Source organism: Periophthalmus magnuspinnatus, chromosome 7 (genome assembly GCF_009829125.3).
Source record: "Periophthalmus magnuspinnatus isolate fPerMag1 chromosome 7, fPerMag1.2.pri, whole genome shotgun sequence".
Classification (NCBI taxonomy): Eukaryota; Metazoa; Chordata; class Actinopteri; order Gobiiformes; family Gobiidae; genus Periophthalmus; species Periophthalmus magnuspinnatus.
The window spans coordinates 15,603,961-15,624,193 of record NC_047132.1 but is presented as its reverse complement, the minus strand read 5'-3'; the positions used below and the strand labels follow the sequence as shown (position 1 = coordinate 15,624,193).

At 39.9% G+C, this 20,233-nt stretch overlaps 1 protein-coding gene across 2 annotated transcripts; it reads left to right on the top strand.

Annotated features, from left to right (window-relative positions):
• Positions 1 to 1,753: 1,753 nt before the first annotated feature.
• znf362b (zinc finger protein 362b) lies at positions 1,754 to 17,399 on the top strand. Of its 2 annotated transcripts, none has more exons than XM_033970371.2 (9): positions 1,754 to 1,828; positions 3,164 to 3,227; positions 4,137 to 4,389; positions 5,288 to 5,392; positions 5,744 to 6,062; positions 9,408 to 9,632; positions 15,368 to 15,446; positions 15,519 to 15,677; positions 16,898 to 17,399. In XM_033970371.2, the coding sequence occupies exons 2-9, from the start codon at positions 3,165 to 3,167 to the stop codon at positions 17,015 to 17,017; spliced, it is 1,323 nt and encodes a 440-aa protein (XP_033826262.1). In that variant the 5' UTR covers positions 1,754 to 1,828; position 3,164; the 3' UTR covers positions 17,018 to 17,399. The 2 variants fall into 2 exon arrangements, with proteins under 2 accessions (XP_033826262.1, XP_033826261.1); XM_033970370.2 differs by having other exon boundaries at positions 4,110 to 4,389.
• Positions 17,400 to 20,233: the final 2,834 nt, after the last annotated feature.

Sequence of the window (20,233 nt, the reverse complement as noted above, 5' to 3'; positions counted from 1 at the left end):
TTACAGGGGAATCACACTCCTCAGCCTTCCCGTCCAATAGTTGAACCTCGGATTCAGGAGGAGTGGTGCGGGTTTCGTCCTGGTCAAAGAACACTGGACCAGCTCTATACTCTCCATCGGGTCTGCAAGGATTCATGGGAGTTTGCCCAACCAGTCCACATGTGCTTTGTGGATCTGGAGAAGGCATTCGACCGTGTCCCTTGTGGTGTCCTTTGGGGGGTGCTCTGGGAGTATGGGGTCCGGGGCCATTTGCTAAGGGCTGTCCAGTCACTGTATGACTGAAGCAGGAGCTGTGTTCGCATTGCCGGAAGTAAGTCAGACCTGTTCCTGGTGCATGTTGGACCGGTTCTGTTCATTATATTTGTGGACAGAAATTCTAAGCACAGCCAGGGGCCGGAGGGGGTCTGCCTCGGGAACCACAGGATCTCATCTCTGCTGTTTGCAGATGATGTTGTCCTGATGGCTTCTTTGAGCCAGGACCTGCAACAGGCACTGGGGCGGTTTGCAGCTGTAGTGTGAGGCGGCTGGGATGAGAATCAGCTCCTCAAAATCCGAGGCCATGGTTCTCGACCGGAAAAAGGAGGTAGCTTGCCCTCTCCGGGTGGAGAATCTTTACCTCAAGTTCAAATATCTCGAGGTCTTGTTCACGAGTGAGGGAAGGATGGAGTGTGAGATTGACAGGTGGATTGGTACAGCGTGTGCAGTGATGCGGTCGCTGTATCGGACTGTCGTGGTAAAGAAGGATCTGAGTTGAAAGGCAAAGCTCTCAATTTATTGGTCAATCTATGTTCCTACTCTCACCTATGGTCATGAGCTCTGGGTAATGACCAAAAGGACAAGATCACGGATACAAGCGGCCGAAATGGGCTTCCTCCGCAGGGTGGCTAGGCGCTCCCTTAGAGATAGGGTGAGAGCTCAGTCACACAGGAGGAGCTCGGAGTGGAGCCGCTGCTCCTCCACGTCAAGAGGAGGCCCTGGGGACTGTCTCTTGGCTGAACTGAAAACACCCTGGGGTCCCACCAGAGGACCTGGAGGAACTGGAGGAAGCGTCTGGGGTGAGGGAAGTCTTGGAGTCCCTGCTTAGACTGCTGCCACCGTGACCCAGCCCCGGATAAGCGGAATAAAATGGATGGATGACACACTCTCACCTTTTTTATCCTGCCGACATGAATGCTACAACCCTGCTTCTCCCTATCTCCATTGTTTGCTTTACTGCAGCAGGAGAGCCATCTACCACCTCAGCCTCTCCCTTTCGTCCTCTTCGGTGTTAAAGCCCCAGGGGAGATATTTCATACACATGCTTGCACAGCTTACATACACATAGTAAGATCCTGCACACAGCCTACATACACATCATAAGACTAGATTAATTTTTGGGCATCAACTAAATAAACTAATTTCAGTAATCCTGTTTCATTCCAAAACCTATTTTCCTATTTTCTACTCCAGTTATGTGATTACGCTTTAACTACAGTATTACTTTGTAGTAACAGAAGATTCCCAAATACAGCGTATTGTCAGACACGAGTTTCCTCTTTTCATTTTTCTTCAGTGCATATTCACTCTATAATGTAACTAGACCATGCTTTGCCTTCTTTCCCAGCACACACAGGCCTACAGTATGAGCAGGATAGACCCAGCCACACGCATGAAAAGCGGCGTTAATGTTTGTGTAGTGTAGCAGTAGCATCGCTGCTGCTGTGCAACACCCAGAAGTGAACAAAGCGACCCGGAAGCGCTGGTGCGTCTGGAAGCAGCAGGGAGAGAGAAGAACATCCAGCTTAAAAAAATAGCTGCAAAAGACATTATCTGCAAGCGGGTGAAAAAGGTACGTGTGCACGTCTTTGTATGCGGAAAAGGCAATGCGCGTGTCTTCGTGCCATATGCAATGCATACATTTGGTTTATAAGATGCATACGGCGAGTGCATTCAATTGTGCAGCTGCTGTTCGCCCAAAAGTTGCAGAATGGGGATAAAAAGGGAAAGTGGACAACATGGCTAGTGTCTCTGAGCAGACGGAGCATTGTGCGTACGCGCTGTAGTAACAGCGGTGTCCCTGATCTGGAGCTCACGTCTCTCCGCTGTTTCCGTGCTGTCTGTGTTTTTTACGGGGCATGGATGGTTGTTGTAGGAAGTGTCAGTTTTTTTAAGGGAGGCCGGGCTATTCAAAGCCGCTGTAAACAATCATTCAAGCCTGTGACATGATAAACACACCTTTGTCTCCGCTGCCGCGCGCTCCTTAGCACCAAAAATCAGCTCTCACCAAACACAAAAGAGTCCAACGCGTACATTTTTGGGGTCTGCAGAATATGGCGTCCCCGCCTTATAAAAATAAGGCTGCCATTTTTGTTTCTCTTTTGTCTGGAAATGTTTTAAGAGTGTCTGAGAGTGTCTGGGATGCACGGCTGGCCACGGAGAGGTCCGCGAACCGCGCACATGTCCGAAAAGTCACCGACACCAAAGTTGGCTGTATGACTTTTTGGATTTTTAACAACGTTTCAAACTACATTTGATAACATTTAAGGAGGGTCCACGGCAAGACAAAGGAATGAGAATCTAAAAACCTGAAACAGTAATTCAATAGCTGAAATAGGTTGTGAGTAAATGAAGAATATGCGCAGGTGACATTTCGAGAGGGTTTGGTAAAATAAAGTTGTTAACACATTGTACCATATTTAAATAATAATTTAATAAAATGCACTTTTCAGTATGTGTCTCCTTTTAGTGTCAGCCTAGCAATTACAAAGATGTTACATAAAACCATAAAAGATGAAATTTGTACCTTGTAAAACTGTTTGTGTTGGTTATATTATATACAGTCCCACTATTAAGATGAAAGAAAAATGCTGTGATTGAATATATATATATATATATATATATATATATATATATATATATATATAAATTATTGCATGTTACCATTTTCCTGCTGTTCTTGAACTGTGCGGTACAATACTGGAAATTCCTACTGTGGGACTAATAAGGTATAAGATATCTTATCTTATATCTTATCTTATATAACATATATAACATCCTGTATTGCTGGTTGCCAGTTGTATTAAGAAAAATTTAACCAATGCTCTTTGTGTTTGAAACCACTTACAAACTAGCACAGACAAATATATGCACCATTGTTTTAAGTGCATGTGTCGTCTTGTCTCAGGATGGCTGAGCCTCGGTTCAATAACCCGTACTTCTGGCCTCCACCTCCCTCCATGCCTGGCCAGGTAAGTCTGCTCCAGCTCTGACATTTCCTACACATTCACAGCTATTCTTAGCTCTGTGTGAATGTCTTCAGTCACTAGTCTCTGCCAGAAGACTTAGTGTCTAAAGACCTATTATAGTTTCACCAACCAGGTTCTTTCCTAATATCCAACACTAAAGCTAAAAGTTTATTTCTGATGGACTCTTATGTAAGTAAATAAAATTATAAACTCCACCAAACAGAGAAAGAGAAAGAAAAAAATAGGCAAGATTTTTTTTGTAAAATCTTAAATATAATGATGTTAACTTTTTTTGTAAAATGAGTAGTCTCATAAACCCTTATTAGAATAAATGAAATCATCTTAAAGGAGCACTATATAACGTTTCTGGTGATGGGTCTGCCAGCAGCTTATCTCCATGGTGATGTTATTTCTTTACCTGGAACATTTAGTAGTATGGCAGTAAACTGAGCTATCTTCATATGGACAACCAGGTGATGACACTAAGTTGCAGGTCATATCCGTGGAGAGGTGACCCTCCGCTTAGTAACCCATAGCTGAATAAATGCAAGATGGATATGATTAAAGCCATACAGTGCCAGTGCCAATTCCAGGCAAAGCAAGAACATTGCTATGGGGACAAGGATGTGCCAGACTTATTTATATTGCACATGTTCAACTTTTTAAAGTGCTGCACAGTTGTTCACATGAAAATAAGTCATTGTTCCAGACCAAGTTCAATTCCTAGACTGCGTGTACAGGGGCTATTTGTGTTTTTACAAAACACAAATAGCAACAACCTGTAGGCAACAAAATCTTTAAAAATCTGTGGACATTTTTGTTGTGGCAGAAGACATTGACACTGGTTGCTGTTTTCTGTTGAGCATGACGCGTTAACCCTTTCAGCTGGATAACCTCGTGCTCATCAACAAGATCAAGGAGCAACTAATGGGCGAGAAGATCCGCCCGCTGCACCTGCCCCCTACCTCCACACCATCCCAACAGCCGCTTCTGGTGCCGCCCTCCCCCTCCCCAGAAGGGGGCGCTGCTCACGGTATAACAGGGCCCAAGCCTCAGACACAACAGCAACAGCAGCAGCAACAGTCAGTAACAGGGCACCATACGCAGAGCTCAGGGCAACCGGATATCGCCCTCCGCGCCCGGCCTGCCACCAGCTCCGGACCAGGTACACAGGTCTAGTGAAAAGTGATTCACAATTGTATAGATTGATCTTTAAAGGAGACATGTCATACAAGGTTAAAAAAGTACTACAGTCACAACTGAACATGGGTTACCAATGCCTAGACCTGCAAAGTTTTTCCCCAGTCTCAGTATATAGAAAGCCCATGCTGCATGTGGAAGCTCAGAGCTTCCAGAGTTCACTCACTGAACCACAGAGGCTGCATTGACACTCATTAATAATTGGCTGCAAGCACTAAGGTTTAGATAGAGAGGATTTCGATCAGAAAGAGTCCTTTTAGGCTCAAACCAACTGTATTTTTGCATTGAAGCTGGCAACCCAAATGAGAGACTCATGTGAGGCTTTATGTTTCCTGATTGGATAATCATCTTGAGAACCAAAACACCAAATTATAACATAAATAAACAGGATATCATGTCCAATGTTTTTGTAATGAAGAATAAATCAGCATTAGAATTGTAATCAGTAAAAGTTACATTTGATTTGAACATTACCTTGTACCTGGGAACATAGATATGTCAAGTTTATGAAATCTTACATACCGTTCCTTTTACGTAATCCTATGTTCTAGATCCTCTCCCTCTTAGCCTTAAAAATCTCTCAATTTCCCCTACTGTTCTGAGCATTTTTCTGTTTAATTTGGTTTTACTATATACATCTATGTGTGTATATTAGCATGTTGGTTACATTGCTTCATGCTTGGATTGTTCTTGTTTTTCCGTGTGTTTTTCAAATTTTGACTTCTTGTTTTTAAGTTCTCAAACATAAAATACAAATGCCAAGGTGACAAAAAGCATGTTTAGGAGCCAATAGTGACCAAAATAAATAATACATGATATGTCTTAAAAATCAATCTTATGAATGACTATATGCTTAATTCCAGATGTAAATATGGATGATAAGGCTGCAGTGAAGGCCAAAGGGTTGTGGGAAGACTGGCACATGAGACAACTTAGTGAGCAGTCGGTGCGTCTCAACCACAGAACAGGTAGGAATCTCGATTATAAGAATTTTCATTTGGCATTCACTGAACTTAGTTAGTCACAACTGTGGTTTTAATCAACAGTGAATCTGAAACCCTGGGGTTTTCTGGGTAGTTTCACTCTTCATAAAATAGTTTTCTTAGATCATATGGTGTTATACAAGCTCTGATATGGATCAAGACCATACTCAAACTACTGTGGTTAAATTTAAAATACTTTATTCAGTATACAATTTTAACTTTCTTTTTTTCATTTCATTATTGTTGATGTCTGTATATATTTTCTGACAACCCTCCAAAGAGTTTTAAGCATTTACAAGAAATTAAGGAACTCATAACACATCTCCACCCCTCCAGGTTTAGTTCCTTCCTCAAGAGCAGAGACCCACACCTCCTCAGATGCCCTGACCCCAACCACACCCACCTCCAGCTCCCAGAACAGGCTCAGCAGCGCCCCTTCTGTCAACATCCTCTCAGGGCTGACCACCGCACCAGGGATGGACCACATGAAGACTGGGGGCCTGGCGGGACTTCTTGGGCCCCCCCCAAAACCCCCCCGCGGGAGAAAGAAGATTAAGGCCGAGAACCCATCTGGACCACTGCTGGTGGTGCCCTACCCCATCCTCGCAGACCAGGGCTGTGTAACTGTGGCCCCCAAAGAGGGGAGAACATACAGGTGGGGGATCACATCAGCTACTATAAAAGATGCAGTGGGTACGGAAAGTATTCAGACTCGCTTAAATTTTTCACTCTTTGTTATATTGCAGCCATTTGCTAAAATCATTTAAGTTAATTTTTTTCCTCATTAATGTACACACAGTAGAGGTAAGATCGGGCCTAAAAAATCCAGCCCGACCCGACCCAGGCCCGCGGGTATTAAAGCCCGACCCAGTCCGAGCCCGACCAATTAACTTGATTTGCAGGCCCGAGCCCGAAGCAAACCCGAAATTTCATATTTTATTTGTGAGGATAAATAAAAAAATAAAGAACCAAACAAAGTTAAACATGCGTAAAAATAAGCCTACTAATAAAAAACCTTCGCCACTAACTACTGAAAATGGTCTAAGGTCCTGACAGCAAAAGTCCACGCACTTGTCTGTGATGGCCTGCTTAGCACGAAGAGGTGCGGTCTGTGGGACAAATGATAATATAGATGTTTGACGATCATCACTTTTGCCAGTACAGCTGTTTAAATGCCTGCTCAGTGTCGAGGTGCCAGTCTTTTTGCTCTCGTATGAAAGCAAAGCGCCACATTGACTACATTCAGCGAAGCCAACGCAAGTTTCTGTAGCATTTTCAACAATCAATTTGAAGCATTTCCGCACCTCACTCTTGCCTGTGCGTGTTTGCCTTTTCAGTTCCCCTGTCTTTAGTTTATCCTTTACTTCTTGCTGCTCAATATCAGCGATACCAGGTCAAAATAGATGCGGACTTGCGGAGGGGAAGAGGGGGCGTTCACGTGCGCAGAGTATGCTCTGGCTCTGCGGCTCCTGTTTAGTAGTTAAATAGCAATTACCTTACAGCGCCTTCTCTGTTTTATCCAAATTATTTTTTTATAACAAGTATTCCTAAGTTTAGTATCCACACATTGTTTTAGTATAAATTTTTATAAACATATATTTATTTTAAAAAAGTCAGGTAGAGAGAAGCCCGACCCGACCCGAACGTAATGATTGACATTTTAGGCCCGACCCGGCCCGAAATTCTGGTCGGCTCGGGCTCGGGCTCGGGCTTAAGATCTTACCTCTAACACACAGCACCCCATATTGACAGAGAAACATGAAATTGTTGACATTTTTTCAGATTTATTATAAAAGAAAAACTGAAATATCACACAGCCATGAGTATTCAGACCCTTTGCTGTGACCCTCATATATTTAACTCGGGTGCTGTCCATTTCTTCTGATCATCCTTGAGATGGCGCTACACCTTCATTGGAGTCCAGTTGTGTTTGATTAAACTGATTGGACTTGATTAGGAAGGCCACACATCTGTGTATATAAGACCTTACAGCTCACAGTGCAGGTCAGAGCAAATGAGAATCATGAGGTCAAAGGAACAGCCTGAAGAGCTCAGAGGCAGGGTTACAAAAAAAAAATCTGCTGTACTTAAGGTTCCTAAGAGCACAGTGGCCTCCATAATGCTTAAATGGAAGACATTTGGGACGACCAGAACCCTTCCTGAAGTTGGCCGTCCAGCCAAACTGAGCAATCGAGGGAGAAGAGCCTTGGTGAGAGAGGTAAAGAAGAACCCAAAGATCCCTGTGGCTGAGCTCCAGAGATGCAGTCGGGAGATGGGAGAAAGTTCTAGAAAGTCAACCATCACTGCAGCCCTCCACCAGTCGGGGCTTTATGGCAGAGTGGCCCGACAGAAGCCTCTCCTCAGTACAAGACACATGAAAGCCCACATGGAGTTTGCTAAAAACACCCAAAGGACTCCAAGGTGGTGAGCAATAAGATTCTCTGGTATGTAGAGACCAGGATAGAAGTTTTTGGCCTTAATTCTAAGCGGTTTCTGTGGAGAAAACCAGGCACTGCCTGTCCAATACACTCCCAACACTGAAGCGTGCATCATGCTGTGGGGGTGTTTTTCAGCAGCAGGGACAGGACGAGTGGTTGCAATTGAAGGAAAGATGAATGCGGCCAAGTACAGGATCTCAGACTGGGCCGAAGGTTCACCTCCCAACAAGACAATGATCCTAAATACACAGCCAACAATAACGGAGGAGTGGCTTCAGGACAACTCTGTGACTGGTCTTAAATGGCCCAGCCAGAGCTCTGACTTAAACCCGATTGAGCATCTCTGGAGAGACCTGAAAATGGTTCTCCACCAACGTTCACCATCCAACCTGACAGAACTGGAGAGGATCTGCAAGGAGGAATGGCAGAGGATCCCCAAATCCAGGAGTGAAAAACTTGTTGCACCATTCCCAAAAGACTCATGACTGTATTAGCTCAAAAGGGTGCTTCTACTAAATACTGAGTAAAGGGTCTGAATACTTATGGCCATGTGATATTTCAGTTTTTCTTTTTTTAATAATTTTGCAAAAGTCAACAACTTTGTGTTTGGAGCTGTGTGTACATTAATGAGGAAAAAAATGAACTTAAATTATTTTAGCAAATGGCTGCAATATAACAGAGTGAAATATTTAAGAGTCTGAATACTTTCTGTACCCACTGTATGTTTATAAATATTACATACGAAATTACCGGTACTACAATAGTATTATTTCATATTAGAAGAGTGGATGTTTTTTATTTTATTTTATATTTTTAAACATAAAATACAGATGTCTTAAAATCCATCTTATGAATAACTATATGCTTAAGCACAGATGTAATAAATATGGATGATAATAATAATGGATGACCAAAGCAGGGGTAGTGAATATATTGGTAAGAGTTCTACATTTAAACATGTGGTGTAACAGGAAATCACATTAGGTCAGAAGGATTGGGTTAGATAAAGGAATCAAGATTAGTGATGTGCAATATAAGTATATAAGTATTGTGATATTGGTTTGATTCCAATATCAATGAGTGATCTTGCAAAGAAATCAACTTAAAAGATAGTATCATGTGTAATAATGTGAAGTGACACCAGGAAAAAGATTTGAACTCATAAAGAAAACAAAACATTCACTACTGACAAATGGCTGTGTACAGTTTTTTCAGAAATTATGGATTTATGTTCTTGGACTTAGCACATACAACTGTTACTGAAAACTGGCTGCAAGGCTGCAGTTTTTGAAGTACCATCATTTTCCCCATAAACAACAAAATTCTGCTTAAAAACTGCTAATCCTGTAGATTAGATCTGTACAAACATTATTTGTTCTAAAATGTGGTTCTCATATTATAGTTTGTCAGTTCATATTGAACATTTCAACAGATTCCCATAATGAAAACATAAATCGTAAATCTAATCGCAATGCTTATAGACTTTTTTTTTCCCAAACCGTGCAGCTCTACACTGAAAAAAATTGTAGTAGTATTTTTACATTTCTAATCTCCTCTTTTAGATGTAAAGTGTGCCCGCTGACCTTCCTGTCCAAGTCAGAGATGCAGCTTCACTCCAAGTCGCACACAGAAGCCAAGCCGCACAAGTGTCCGCACTGCTCCAAAACCTTTGCCAATGCCTCGTACCTATCCCAGCACCTCCGCATCCACCTGGGCATCAAGCCCTACCACTGTTCTTACTGTGAGAACTCCTTCAGACAGCTGTCCCATCTGCAGCAGCACACCAGGTTAGAGAAAGAGGACTGTCCCAACTGTTTTAAACTGTGAGATTACTGGAATGGTTATTGGGTTGAATTATATTTTAGTAGTGTTTAGTGTGAAGTGTTCTACATACATTGTATACAGCAATGTAGTAGGGTTGTCTAAAGTATAAAAAACAAGATACTAATCAATACTAAAACTAATACTCCTTGAGCAGAAAAGTTAGAGGCAGTAGTGCTACTTGTATAGATGTATAGAGATTGTACAAAATTGTCCTTTTGGTGCTCTTCAGTGTAGGGTCCAATCTCAATGAAAAGTTGAGAAAAATTGAAGCACTCAAAAAGTACAGAAGGCTTTATTACTGTATGGCAGATAAAGATAAAATCATCCCAACGCCCTTCAGCCTTCATGAGGGCAAACTCGAGATGGCTATCTCAGAACAGATTTAAAGTCATAGTTGTAGATCACATGATCAAACCAGGCTGGCACACAGTCACCTGGTGCATGATGGAACATGTAGGCTGAGCCAGGTTTAGTTGTTAACATGACATTTACATCATACATACATTCATGTTTATATTCATATTCATTCATGAAAACTTAAAACAAAGAAAATGTGCTATGTAAAATAGTAGGCATTAATTTATAATTATTTACATAAATTTAGAGTATGTGGTATTATTCTCCATTGAGGCCTGGAAACTGTGTAGCCTTGAGAGTCTATCTCCTCTTATTGTTTCTTGAATTTGTGTTCTATTCCACATATTTTTAGTCTTTTACAACTGCAATGGTTGACTTTATATAGCATGGCCATGGGATACAAGGGGTTACAGGTCCTTATAGCCTGTTTGTGTTCAGCCAATCTGTTTTTCAGTTTGCGTTTTGTTTGGCCCACATAAAAACGATGACATAGACATTTGAGTCAGTATACCACATAAGAGGTGTTGCAGGTAATGATTGTTCTGATATTAAAACTTTGACCTGATGCAATGTGCAAGAATTAGTCCACTGTACATGTTCGCGGTAGGTACAGTTATCACATCTGTAGCAGCTAGTCCTACTGTCCAGCCATGTCTTGTTTCAGTGGAGGGAGATAGCTGTTGACCAGTTTGTTGCCGAGTGTGGGGGCTTTTCTAAAGCTGATGGTGGGGGTCTCTGGGACAGCATCTCTTAAGGTGCTGTCACTTCCTAAAATACTCCACTTCTGTTTGATTATTTGTTTGATTTGGTTTGCTTCCGTGCCATATTCAGTTACAAAGCATACTTGATTAGGACTATTTTCTTTGGTTTCTGAGTTAATAGTTAACAGACTTTTGGCTCAATTGAGGACACAGTGCTATTTGTGTAGCTTCTGTTTTTAAATCTACAGCTCATGTCTTGGGCATTTTTTCAAAGCTACATTCAGTGTCACAGATCTGCTGTAGTCTTTGAAACTGACCATAAGGGATATTCTGCAGCAGCCATGGAGGGTGAAAGCTGTCTGCTTTAAAATTGTGTTTTGATCAGTCAATTTTCTGAAAAGTGTACTATTTAAATCTCCATCAGTGCCTTTTATAAATATTTAAATCAAGAAAATGTGTTTCTGATAAGGAATAGTTTAGGCTGAGTTTGATATTGTGTTATTCAAATATGAGTGGAATTGTAACAGTTCTTGTTCAGACCCAGACCACAGTAACCCCACCACAATATTTTAGCCCGAAATGTTTTAAGATTTGCAAACATGTAGTTTTCCTCCCAAAAGCCCATGTACAAATTTGCATAATTGGATACAAAGCATGCGCCCATTACTGTGCCATTTTATTGTTTGTAGAGTTGTTACTGACACAGAAACATGTTGTTTCTCAATGTTCATTATCTCAATTTTAATATAAATCCAGCAGGGGGAGTCCTCCTTTTCAGGTATTGTTCAATATAGCCTTTGCCAATGTTTTTAATCAGTTTCAGTTTATTTAAAACTTGAGTGCTGCCTTGGATAAAGGAAGGCAAGTGATTGACAAACTTCTAATATGAAAATCTGTGTATTTGGACAAAGGTTTTGTGAGTGATTCATTCCCACTAATTATGGGCCACCCTGGTGAGTTTTCTATACTTTTTATGAACGTTTGGGAGCCTATAAAATGATGGAATATGTGGGTTCTTACAAAGTAGAAAGTTATGCTCATTGTGTGTAATCCAGTTTTCTTCTTTAGCATTTGCAAGTAAGGCTGTGAGTTCAGATATGAGTTGGTCTTGTGGGTTTGACTTCATTGGAACATAGTACACACTATTAGTTTGCCGTCTCTTGGCTTTTGTGGTGTACTGTTCTCTTCCCCACACCACCACAGCTCCACCTTTGTCATCTCGTTTACTATTTTTTCATTTGCAAACAACCAATCCAGTGCCTCCTCATAAGACAGGTTATAGGAGGGTCTCTTTCTTGAAGTGAAGAGGTTATCTTCTTGGAAAGTAAATTTTTTATAGAATGTGTTTAATGTTTGATTACACATATTTGGTGTGAAATTAGATTTCGGTTTGAATGCATTTGTTTTATTTTGGTTTTCTCTCGAACGAATTGGCAGCTTGGCTGAGGTTATAGTGGTGCAATAGCTTTAACTGGAGATGGTGATAAAATTTGTCTACTTTTGTCTGGCATTCTTTTGTTTTATTAGTAGGTGCAAAAGTTAACTCTTTAGACAGCACAGACATTTGAGTAGGTACAAAGGGGATGCCAGATACATTTATTACTTGTTCATTCTCATTCTGCTCCTGGCGTACCAGTAATGGCTTGTGTTTTCTTCTGCTCCTCCTGGTCTTGTGTCTATTTGACTTTGAGTCCGGTTGTCCGATTTTGGTGAGACTTGAGTCTAAAAAAGTACTCGAGATCTGGTCTTCCACTCCAGAACACTCATCCTCACTACTGGGCAGTTGGAAGTAGACTGTTCTTCTTCTTTGTGGTTTAGTCTTATAGTTTGTCTTGTCCATATTTATCCTCCATCTGTACACTGTGTTTTCCTTGTAGACAGACAGTCTCTTTTGAATTTTGCCAATTTCTCAAGTTTTATTTCACTATGCAGTTTATCGAACCCTTCTTTTATTTCCTTCTCAAAAGGTAGTTGGTGTTCTTTATATTTGATAGCTCTTTGAGAGCTCATCTGTCAATGTAGTAATTTCATTCTGTGTTTGAATTTGCTGCTTTTTTGCTTCCTCAATGAGTAGCAGCAGGAGATCTAAGGAGCATTTACTCAAGATGGCTTCCCATTTGTTATTGAATTTACCATCATCTGCTCCAAATCTTATTCTTAGTCCTATCATCTTCACTCACCAATAATCTGACAGTGTCATCATATGTAGGTGTAGCTTCAGATTTTTTTCAGAAGCTTTTTTCTTGTCCAGAAAAAAGCTTTTTAGTATCCTGCAAGCAAAGTGTCTGAAACTTCATTTGAGCTGGAGCAGTAAGCAGTAGCCATTTTATGTGAAGGGAGAGTGATTCCAACATTCACTGAACGGAGCTACTCCAGCAAAGGAGGGTCTCAGGGTTTCCTTAAAACTCTGCAAAAAGTTAGAGACAGGAGTGCTACTTGGATGTATAGAAATTGTACAAAATTGTCTTTTTGGTGCTCATTGCTGTGCCTTTTTGTTGTTTGTAGAGTTGTTGCTGAAGCCCTTGTATTTCATAGTTGGGATGGTGTTGTCAGGCTTACTAGCTTCCCTCTCCAAATGTAACAATGCTCATTATGGCCAGTTCTTCAGGTCTTTGTCCCTTTGTGCATTTGCAAATTGTAATCTGACTATTTTTCTTTTGGAGTAATGCCTTCTTCCTGTCAACTGAACAAAAAGTTGTAGGAGTGAAGACGTTTCGCTGCTCATCCAAGCTGCTTCTTCAGTTCTGGTCAGATTGCTGGTGGACACTGCCTTATATCTGTTTGAAGGGAGGAGCTAACTACACTAACTAAACTGGAAACAGCTTTTGCTGAGTTTCAGCCACTCCATAAGAGAATGTACCACCACTGTTGCGAGAGCTCCTCCGGACCCCAGTCTGTCGTACATCTCCATCTCAAAGCCACGAACCAGGCCTTTGAAGATAGTGAAGTACAGATCTAAGAAGAAAGAAATGGTTTGAGGTGAGTTAAAGAGGCAGATTTTGCTAGGAAAGACAATCCTTCCTTGAACAGGAATGGGGGTCCCCCATCTGTAACTCCATCCTCAGACCCACAGCAAACAAAGGAGACAAAAAGAACAATAGAGTGAGCAAGGATGCCAATAGGTGTGCAAGCTCCCATTAAGAGTTGTATGAATATGTTGTATGAGTATTTCTCAGGCACAGTGCACACTTAGTGTAGCTCAATAGACCTAGCCTACAAACAGAAACTGTAAACAAAAGCTGTTTTCAGTTTCAGTGTAGTTAGCTCCTCCCTTCAGATAGATATAAGGCCGTGTGCACCAGTAATCTGAACAGAACTGAAGAATCAGCTTGGATGAGCAGCAAAACGTCTTCACTCCTACAATTTTTTGTCCAGTTGACAGATTTAACTTTGGCATTTACTATGGATCATACCTAGATGACTGAGGGATTATACACACACTTTTACTAGATTCAGCCAGCATCTTCACAAGGTCTTGTGCTTTTGTTCTTGAGTTGATAGGCATTTTGACCAAAACATGTTCATCTCTGGAACTCAAAACCCATCTCCTTCCTGAGTGGTATGATGGCTGGACATTCCCATGGTGTATATACTTGTATATAATTGTTTGAACAGATGAATGTGGCACCTTCAGGCATCTGGAAATTTCACCCAAGGATAAACCAGATTTGTGCAAGTCCACAAATCTCTTCTTGGTATCTTGGCTGATTTCTTTTGACTTTCCCATGAACACAAAGAAGCAGTGTGTTTCACGTGTCTTCAAAGACAACCACAGATAGGTTTATTGACAACATCTGAGTTAATTAAACACATCAGAAGCTTCCAAAGACATGACATCATCATCTGGGTTTCCCCACATTGTATAAATGCATAGTAATCTTCCTGTATGTAAACATCTGAAAATAATGAATAATTCTCTCATTATTGTGGCATTTAACAAATAGAAATAATTTTGGTAATCCTTATTGACCTAAAACAGGAAAGGTTTAAACTGATTTCATGTCAGACAGTGAGGAAAAAACGCGTATGCATCTTTTTATATAGTGTATGTAAACTTCTGGTTTCACGTGTAACTCTCGAAAACAGAAGACAAGTTGAGCTGATTAAAATTGAAATTTTGATCTAACTTAGGCCAGATTTATTATTCTTTATCAAATCTTGACAAACTTCATAACCTTATTTCCTAAACCTAATCTTAACCTTAACTTTTTAACTAGTCTTCAAAAGTACTTTATTTAGGAATTTTATAAAATAGTCCATCAGCATTATAGTAGGGTTATCAGTTGTAGCAAAAATCTGATACTGAACAATACTAGTATTGAAGTGGCAGTACTGAAAACAATCACATTAAACAGGACAAAAGTTCCTGAACCCTTTTATACTTGTCTCAAGAACATTCTAACACCACATGGGAAGGTAAAATTAATAATAGTATTTTTAAAATTTATATATTTTGTTTTATCATTACGGTATGGAATATTCAGCATATTCCTTAATATCAAAATTGAGTTCGAAATTTTGGTATTGGGACAACGCTATTATCTAGTATCTTTGTCCTTTTATATTTCTATTTCTAAACCAATGTTATTTAACACATTGTACACTGTGTATTGGGTCAATCTTTATTGTATCTCTTTCAGAATCCACACTGGTGACCGGCCGTACAAATGTGCTCATCCCGGCTGTGAAAAGGCCTTCACTCAGCTCTCCAACCTCCAGGTGAGTCCCAGCACGCACAACAGTCTGTGGTAACATACTGCTGTACTGTACCTGTCCTGTCTCTGTCCACAGTCTCACCAGAGGCAGCACAATAAAGACAAACCATACAAATGTCCAAACTGTTACCGTGCCTACTCGGACTCAGCCTCGCTGCAGATCCACCTGTCCGCTCACGCCATAAAGAACGCCAAGGCCTACTGCTGCAGCATGTGTGGCCGCGCCTACACCTCAGTGAGTATTACATTTTGTACCCAGATCTGCTTTACCACATGTCTGTAATAAAAATGCCTTGCCCACACTAGTGTTGTCACGATACAAACATTTCAGACTCGTTGAAAGAATAAAGAATAGACTTGATACTGATTTTGATACCTAAATGATGGTTTTAAAAGCTCTTTTGTAAACAATATTGTCATTTTCAACACAAAGTAATCGTATTTGGTTATGTTACTACGTGGTCTTAGACTAGTTCTACTAAACCTAAAGATGAAACTGTTCGGGAAAGGTCAAATTTGATCTAGTTATGTGATTTTCTTTCAGTATTGATACTTGTTCATCTAGATTAGAAACTAGTTTTAGTATCTTTTGACAATCCTAGCACACACAAAAAAAAATGCATTGCCAATAGCAGGGATCAAACTACAAACTTCTGGCTATTAAGTGATCCCGTAAAAATAGGGGAGTTATTTTATTTTAATTTATTTAACTGACCTTTATTTAATCAGAATAAGCTGAATAATTTCTTCTACAATAATCAGCTAAAACACGTAATACCCCTGTCACCAAACACTAGCTGTCATAGTATCATATACTGACATGATAGTTTTTCTGAAATTAGCTCTTTCTTCCAGTAGTATATATTGACAAATGCATCACTAATAAACTATAATTTAGATTGTTTTTCTAGCCCTAAAGACGTAGCATTGCAGTTACATTTCACACCTCACTGTGGTTGTCAATTGTTGATTGAGTACAGTGGCAGCCACATGGTATGACCTGGTGCCAGAGGTGCAGGCCTGATGTTTCCTGTTCCTCTGCTTCTTGTTGCTCTGAGTGGGTGGAGCCTTTTTGTTTGAAGACACTTTGCAGTCCTGAGTCTCCTCCACTGTCTCTTTTTGTTTTTAGGAGGATCATCCAGAAACACTTGTAGTATGTTCAGTAACAAGATGTTTGCTCAGATGTTTTCTCAGAAAGGTCCTTTGTGTTCCTCCCCTGATCCATCTTGTTGAGGACCTTATTGTCCACCCTCAACTTCTTTGATTTGTCCATGATTTTTCTCCTGGAGCAAGGCTTGTCCTTTGGCTCTCCACGTGGCCTCTCTCTGTTAGAGAGAGGTCAGGGGGGCTTAGGCTATACTATAATGCCATAATATATGAGAATAATATTTGTTCAATAATATCTTTTATTATTTTTCATGGAATATATTACAATTATAAATTGTATTGTTCCAGGAGACCTACCTTATGAAGCACATGTCCAAACACACTGTTGTGGAGCACCTCGTCAACCACCAGTCTCCACAGAGGACCGACTCTCCCAGCAGCATCCCTATCCGAATCTCCCTCATCTGATCCAGAGTAGGGCCCAGGGTGCAGCTCGCTTAGCAGGCCCTGCACCTACAGCCATCTACATCAGGCACAGACAGTACTAAAGCTGGCATTAACAGGCCATTTGAACCGAATGAAAGTGGTTTGAAAAACAAACAGCAGTATTTTACCAATGTAATGTGGTGGCTTGTTGATTTGTGGAGAGTGGAGAGGTTGAATATTGTAATGCGTCAGATTTCTAAAGCACTTTCTGGTAAGAGTTGAGTAAACCGCTGGATTAATTGGATGTTAGACATGTTTAAGTTAATCCATGGCCTTCTTCAGACCCGACACGAGATCATTTTAGTGGAATGAGATTGAATGTACCCAACAAAATCAACAATTTTTTATGTCGTCTCTCATCCCTTTGTCCTGTCCCTATGCACAAAGAGCTAAATGTTATGATACAAGTAACTAATTATACCTTAACTTCTCTCAATAGAGGACATAAGTCTGGCTGGCCAGGCTACTAACAATATTGTATAAGGATGAACTTGAATTTCAAGTTTCCTACATGATGCAAAGTCATCATGGATAAAGAAGATACATTTTCTGATTTGTTGAGTCTAAACATTCCTAGATTTCAAGGACAGGTAAAAATTTGATAAAAGGTATGTTATGTATCAGTGACACTCATTTTGTTAATGGTGTATATACACTGTAAATCTATCTTAAGATTCAGTGAAGTGAATAATTTGAAATGCTGTCCAACCATCCGAAGCGGGAATAGTTCATTAGTTCTATAGATAAAGACGACATTTGATCTGCTGAGAGGAGGACTTTTTCTGTTTGGTCTGAAGGAGGCCACTTTTTACTTCCATTAAATCTTTTTTGATGTGCCACACAATATTTGCCCTTTTAAAAATGAATATAAAATAATTCCTATTTTCTGGGTGTAACTAGAAGCATCCAAAGATGATTTAAAGCACTTTGAGGCCACTGGGGTTTAGACGAAATTGTGAAAAGCCAAAGGCAGCTATAGCTCAGTCCTGTTTCATGTCCGTTACAGGGTCAGTGAACAAAAGGCAATCGCTGTAAGACAATTCAGTAATTTGGTGATTGTATTAAAACGAGGGCGAAAAGGTAAATGAATGTTGAATTAATCCCAAAATATTACTCCATGTTTTAAAAGGCACCTTTAATGATCATGTGATCAAACGCTTCTTTGTTAGGTTTAGTTTTCACTTATAGTGCCATATAAACCTTAACAAGGTTTAAAAACTAAATGTGTGTTTTTAGATTTGTTTTTATACCTACTATACCTACTATGTGATACCTTCAAGTCAAAAACTTTTTTTTTAAAGTTCACTCATAATTCCTCTAAAAAGACTGCACAATGATTTCACGAAGTAGATTAATTTGCCCTTTCATTACATTTTCACAAATAAAGACAAATATGTACCTTATGCTATGCTGGGGCTGAAACAAAAGATTATATATATATATATATATATATATATATATATATATATATATATAACAATAATGCTCATAGGTATTGGAACATCCACCACTTGAAGAACTAAATAAGGATTAAACCAGTTCTAAACCAGCTAAAGGACTATCTATCCAATATATCCAAATATATGACAAATGGCATAATTGGTGACCTTTAACCCAACATTTACATGGGACCAAATTGTGATGGCCTGTGCAGATTTTCCAGTCCACTTTAATATTTTTGATAGTCATAATAAGCTTTACTGACAGTGTACTCCACCTCCAATAAGCCTCATTATCATTTGTACTTTGTATTTCTCTTGTGTTTTGACTGTAACTTTGAACCTCTGGACGGTACAAAAATCCTCTTCAGGGCACTCATGGAGAAAGTGCTGGACATTTGGAGGACAATGTAAAATACGTATACACACACTATATAGATGAAAATACTGTTATTACTCAAGCCACTGGGCAAAAACAGACCGAATTTACAACGAACCCTGCCTCTTCAACTCTCGTCTATGGGAGTTTGTACATGTTATCCATTCATAGTAGCTTTTTTAAGGAACATATTTTGTTCTTGTACAAGTTTATAAAGAAGTTACTGTAATTATTTTAGCTGATGTTTATGTTAACCATGTTTTGTTTCAGTTATTTAGATTTTTAAAGGTGCCATGTGTAACTTAATTAGACATGGGGTTCTGAGACCTCTTGTCATGGAGGTGTTATTTGCTTTGCCTGTAATGTTCCACAGTATGGCATTAAACCTGTGTATCTTGGAGTTATTCAATTACAGGTGTGTAGTGGAATTAACACCCTGGACAGCATGCATTCTCACTGTGCAGTGGTGCCACTCCACCTGTCACCTGTTTGCCTCCGTGAACAGCTTAATGTCATACTGTGGAACATTCAAGTCAAAGCAGTAACATATCCATGGAGACCGAACAGAAAAGTTGCATAGTGCACATTTAATACTTGGAGCAAGGCTGTATGTGGTAGCTGCAAATACTGTACTGTGCTAAAAGGGGAATCATAGCACTGACTAGCACTGACCAAGCTAACATTTATGAGGTAGTTCTCTGTCATAAGCCTTATCTCACAAGAGTAAACTAAGGGAATTATTTGTTTTCCTGATGCCCCCTTGTGGCTTTGGTTACTCTAGCAATAGAAATGTAAACTGTATTTTAAATTATCACAATTAACAAGTAACAGAAGCTGCTTTTTTTTTTTTTTTTTGTCAATGCTAAGCAGATATTATCCCACATTATTATTATGATTATTAAGCTCCCTGTTCCATACATTGTGAACTGAAGCTTGATTTTAACCATTTATCGCAAATTTAATGGCTATCCAAATATAATAATCAAAATCTCTGTTAAATAAACTTCCAAAAGTATTGTTCAGTCCAATTACAACGTTATATACCAGAGAATGCAGCATTTTCAGCTACTGCTCACAGACACATTTCAAGAGACCACAACTAACTCAATGAAGGTTCAGTATTTTGTAAATATGATCAATAATTTATGCTATTGCTGTGTCCTTGGGCAAGACACTTTACCAGATGTGTATATGATTGGTGTAACATTTGTTTTCCATAGACAAACACACACAGATTGTAGGAAGTGTTATCTTAGTGTTGTCTGAGATCACTTCACAAAAGCTATAAACTTAACCATGGAAAGCTATATTTATCTCCAGCAGTGCCCTGTTCTCCCAGGCCTCTATTGAAGAATCACATTCACAAATTACTGAACCAAA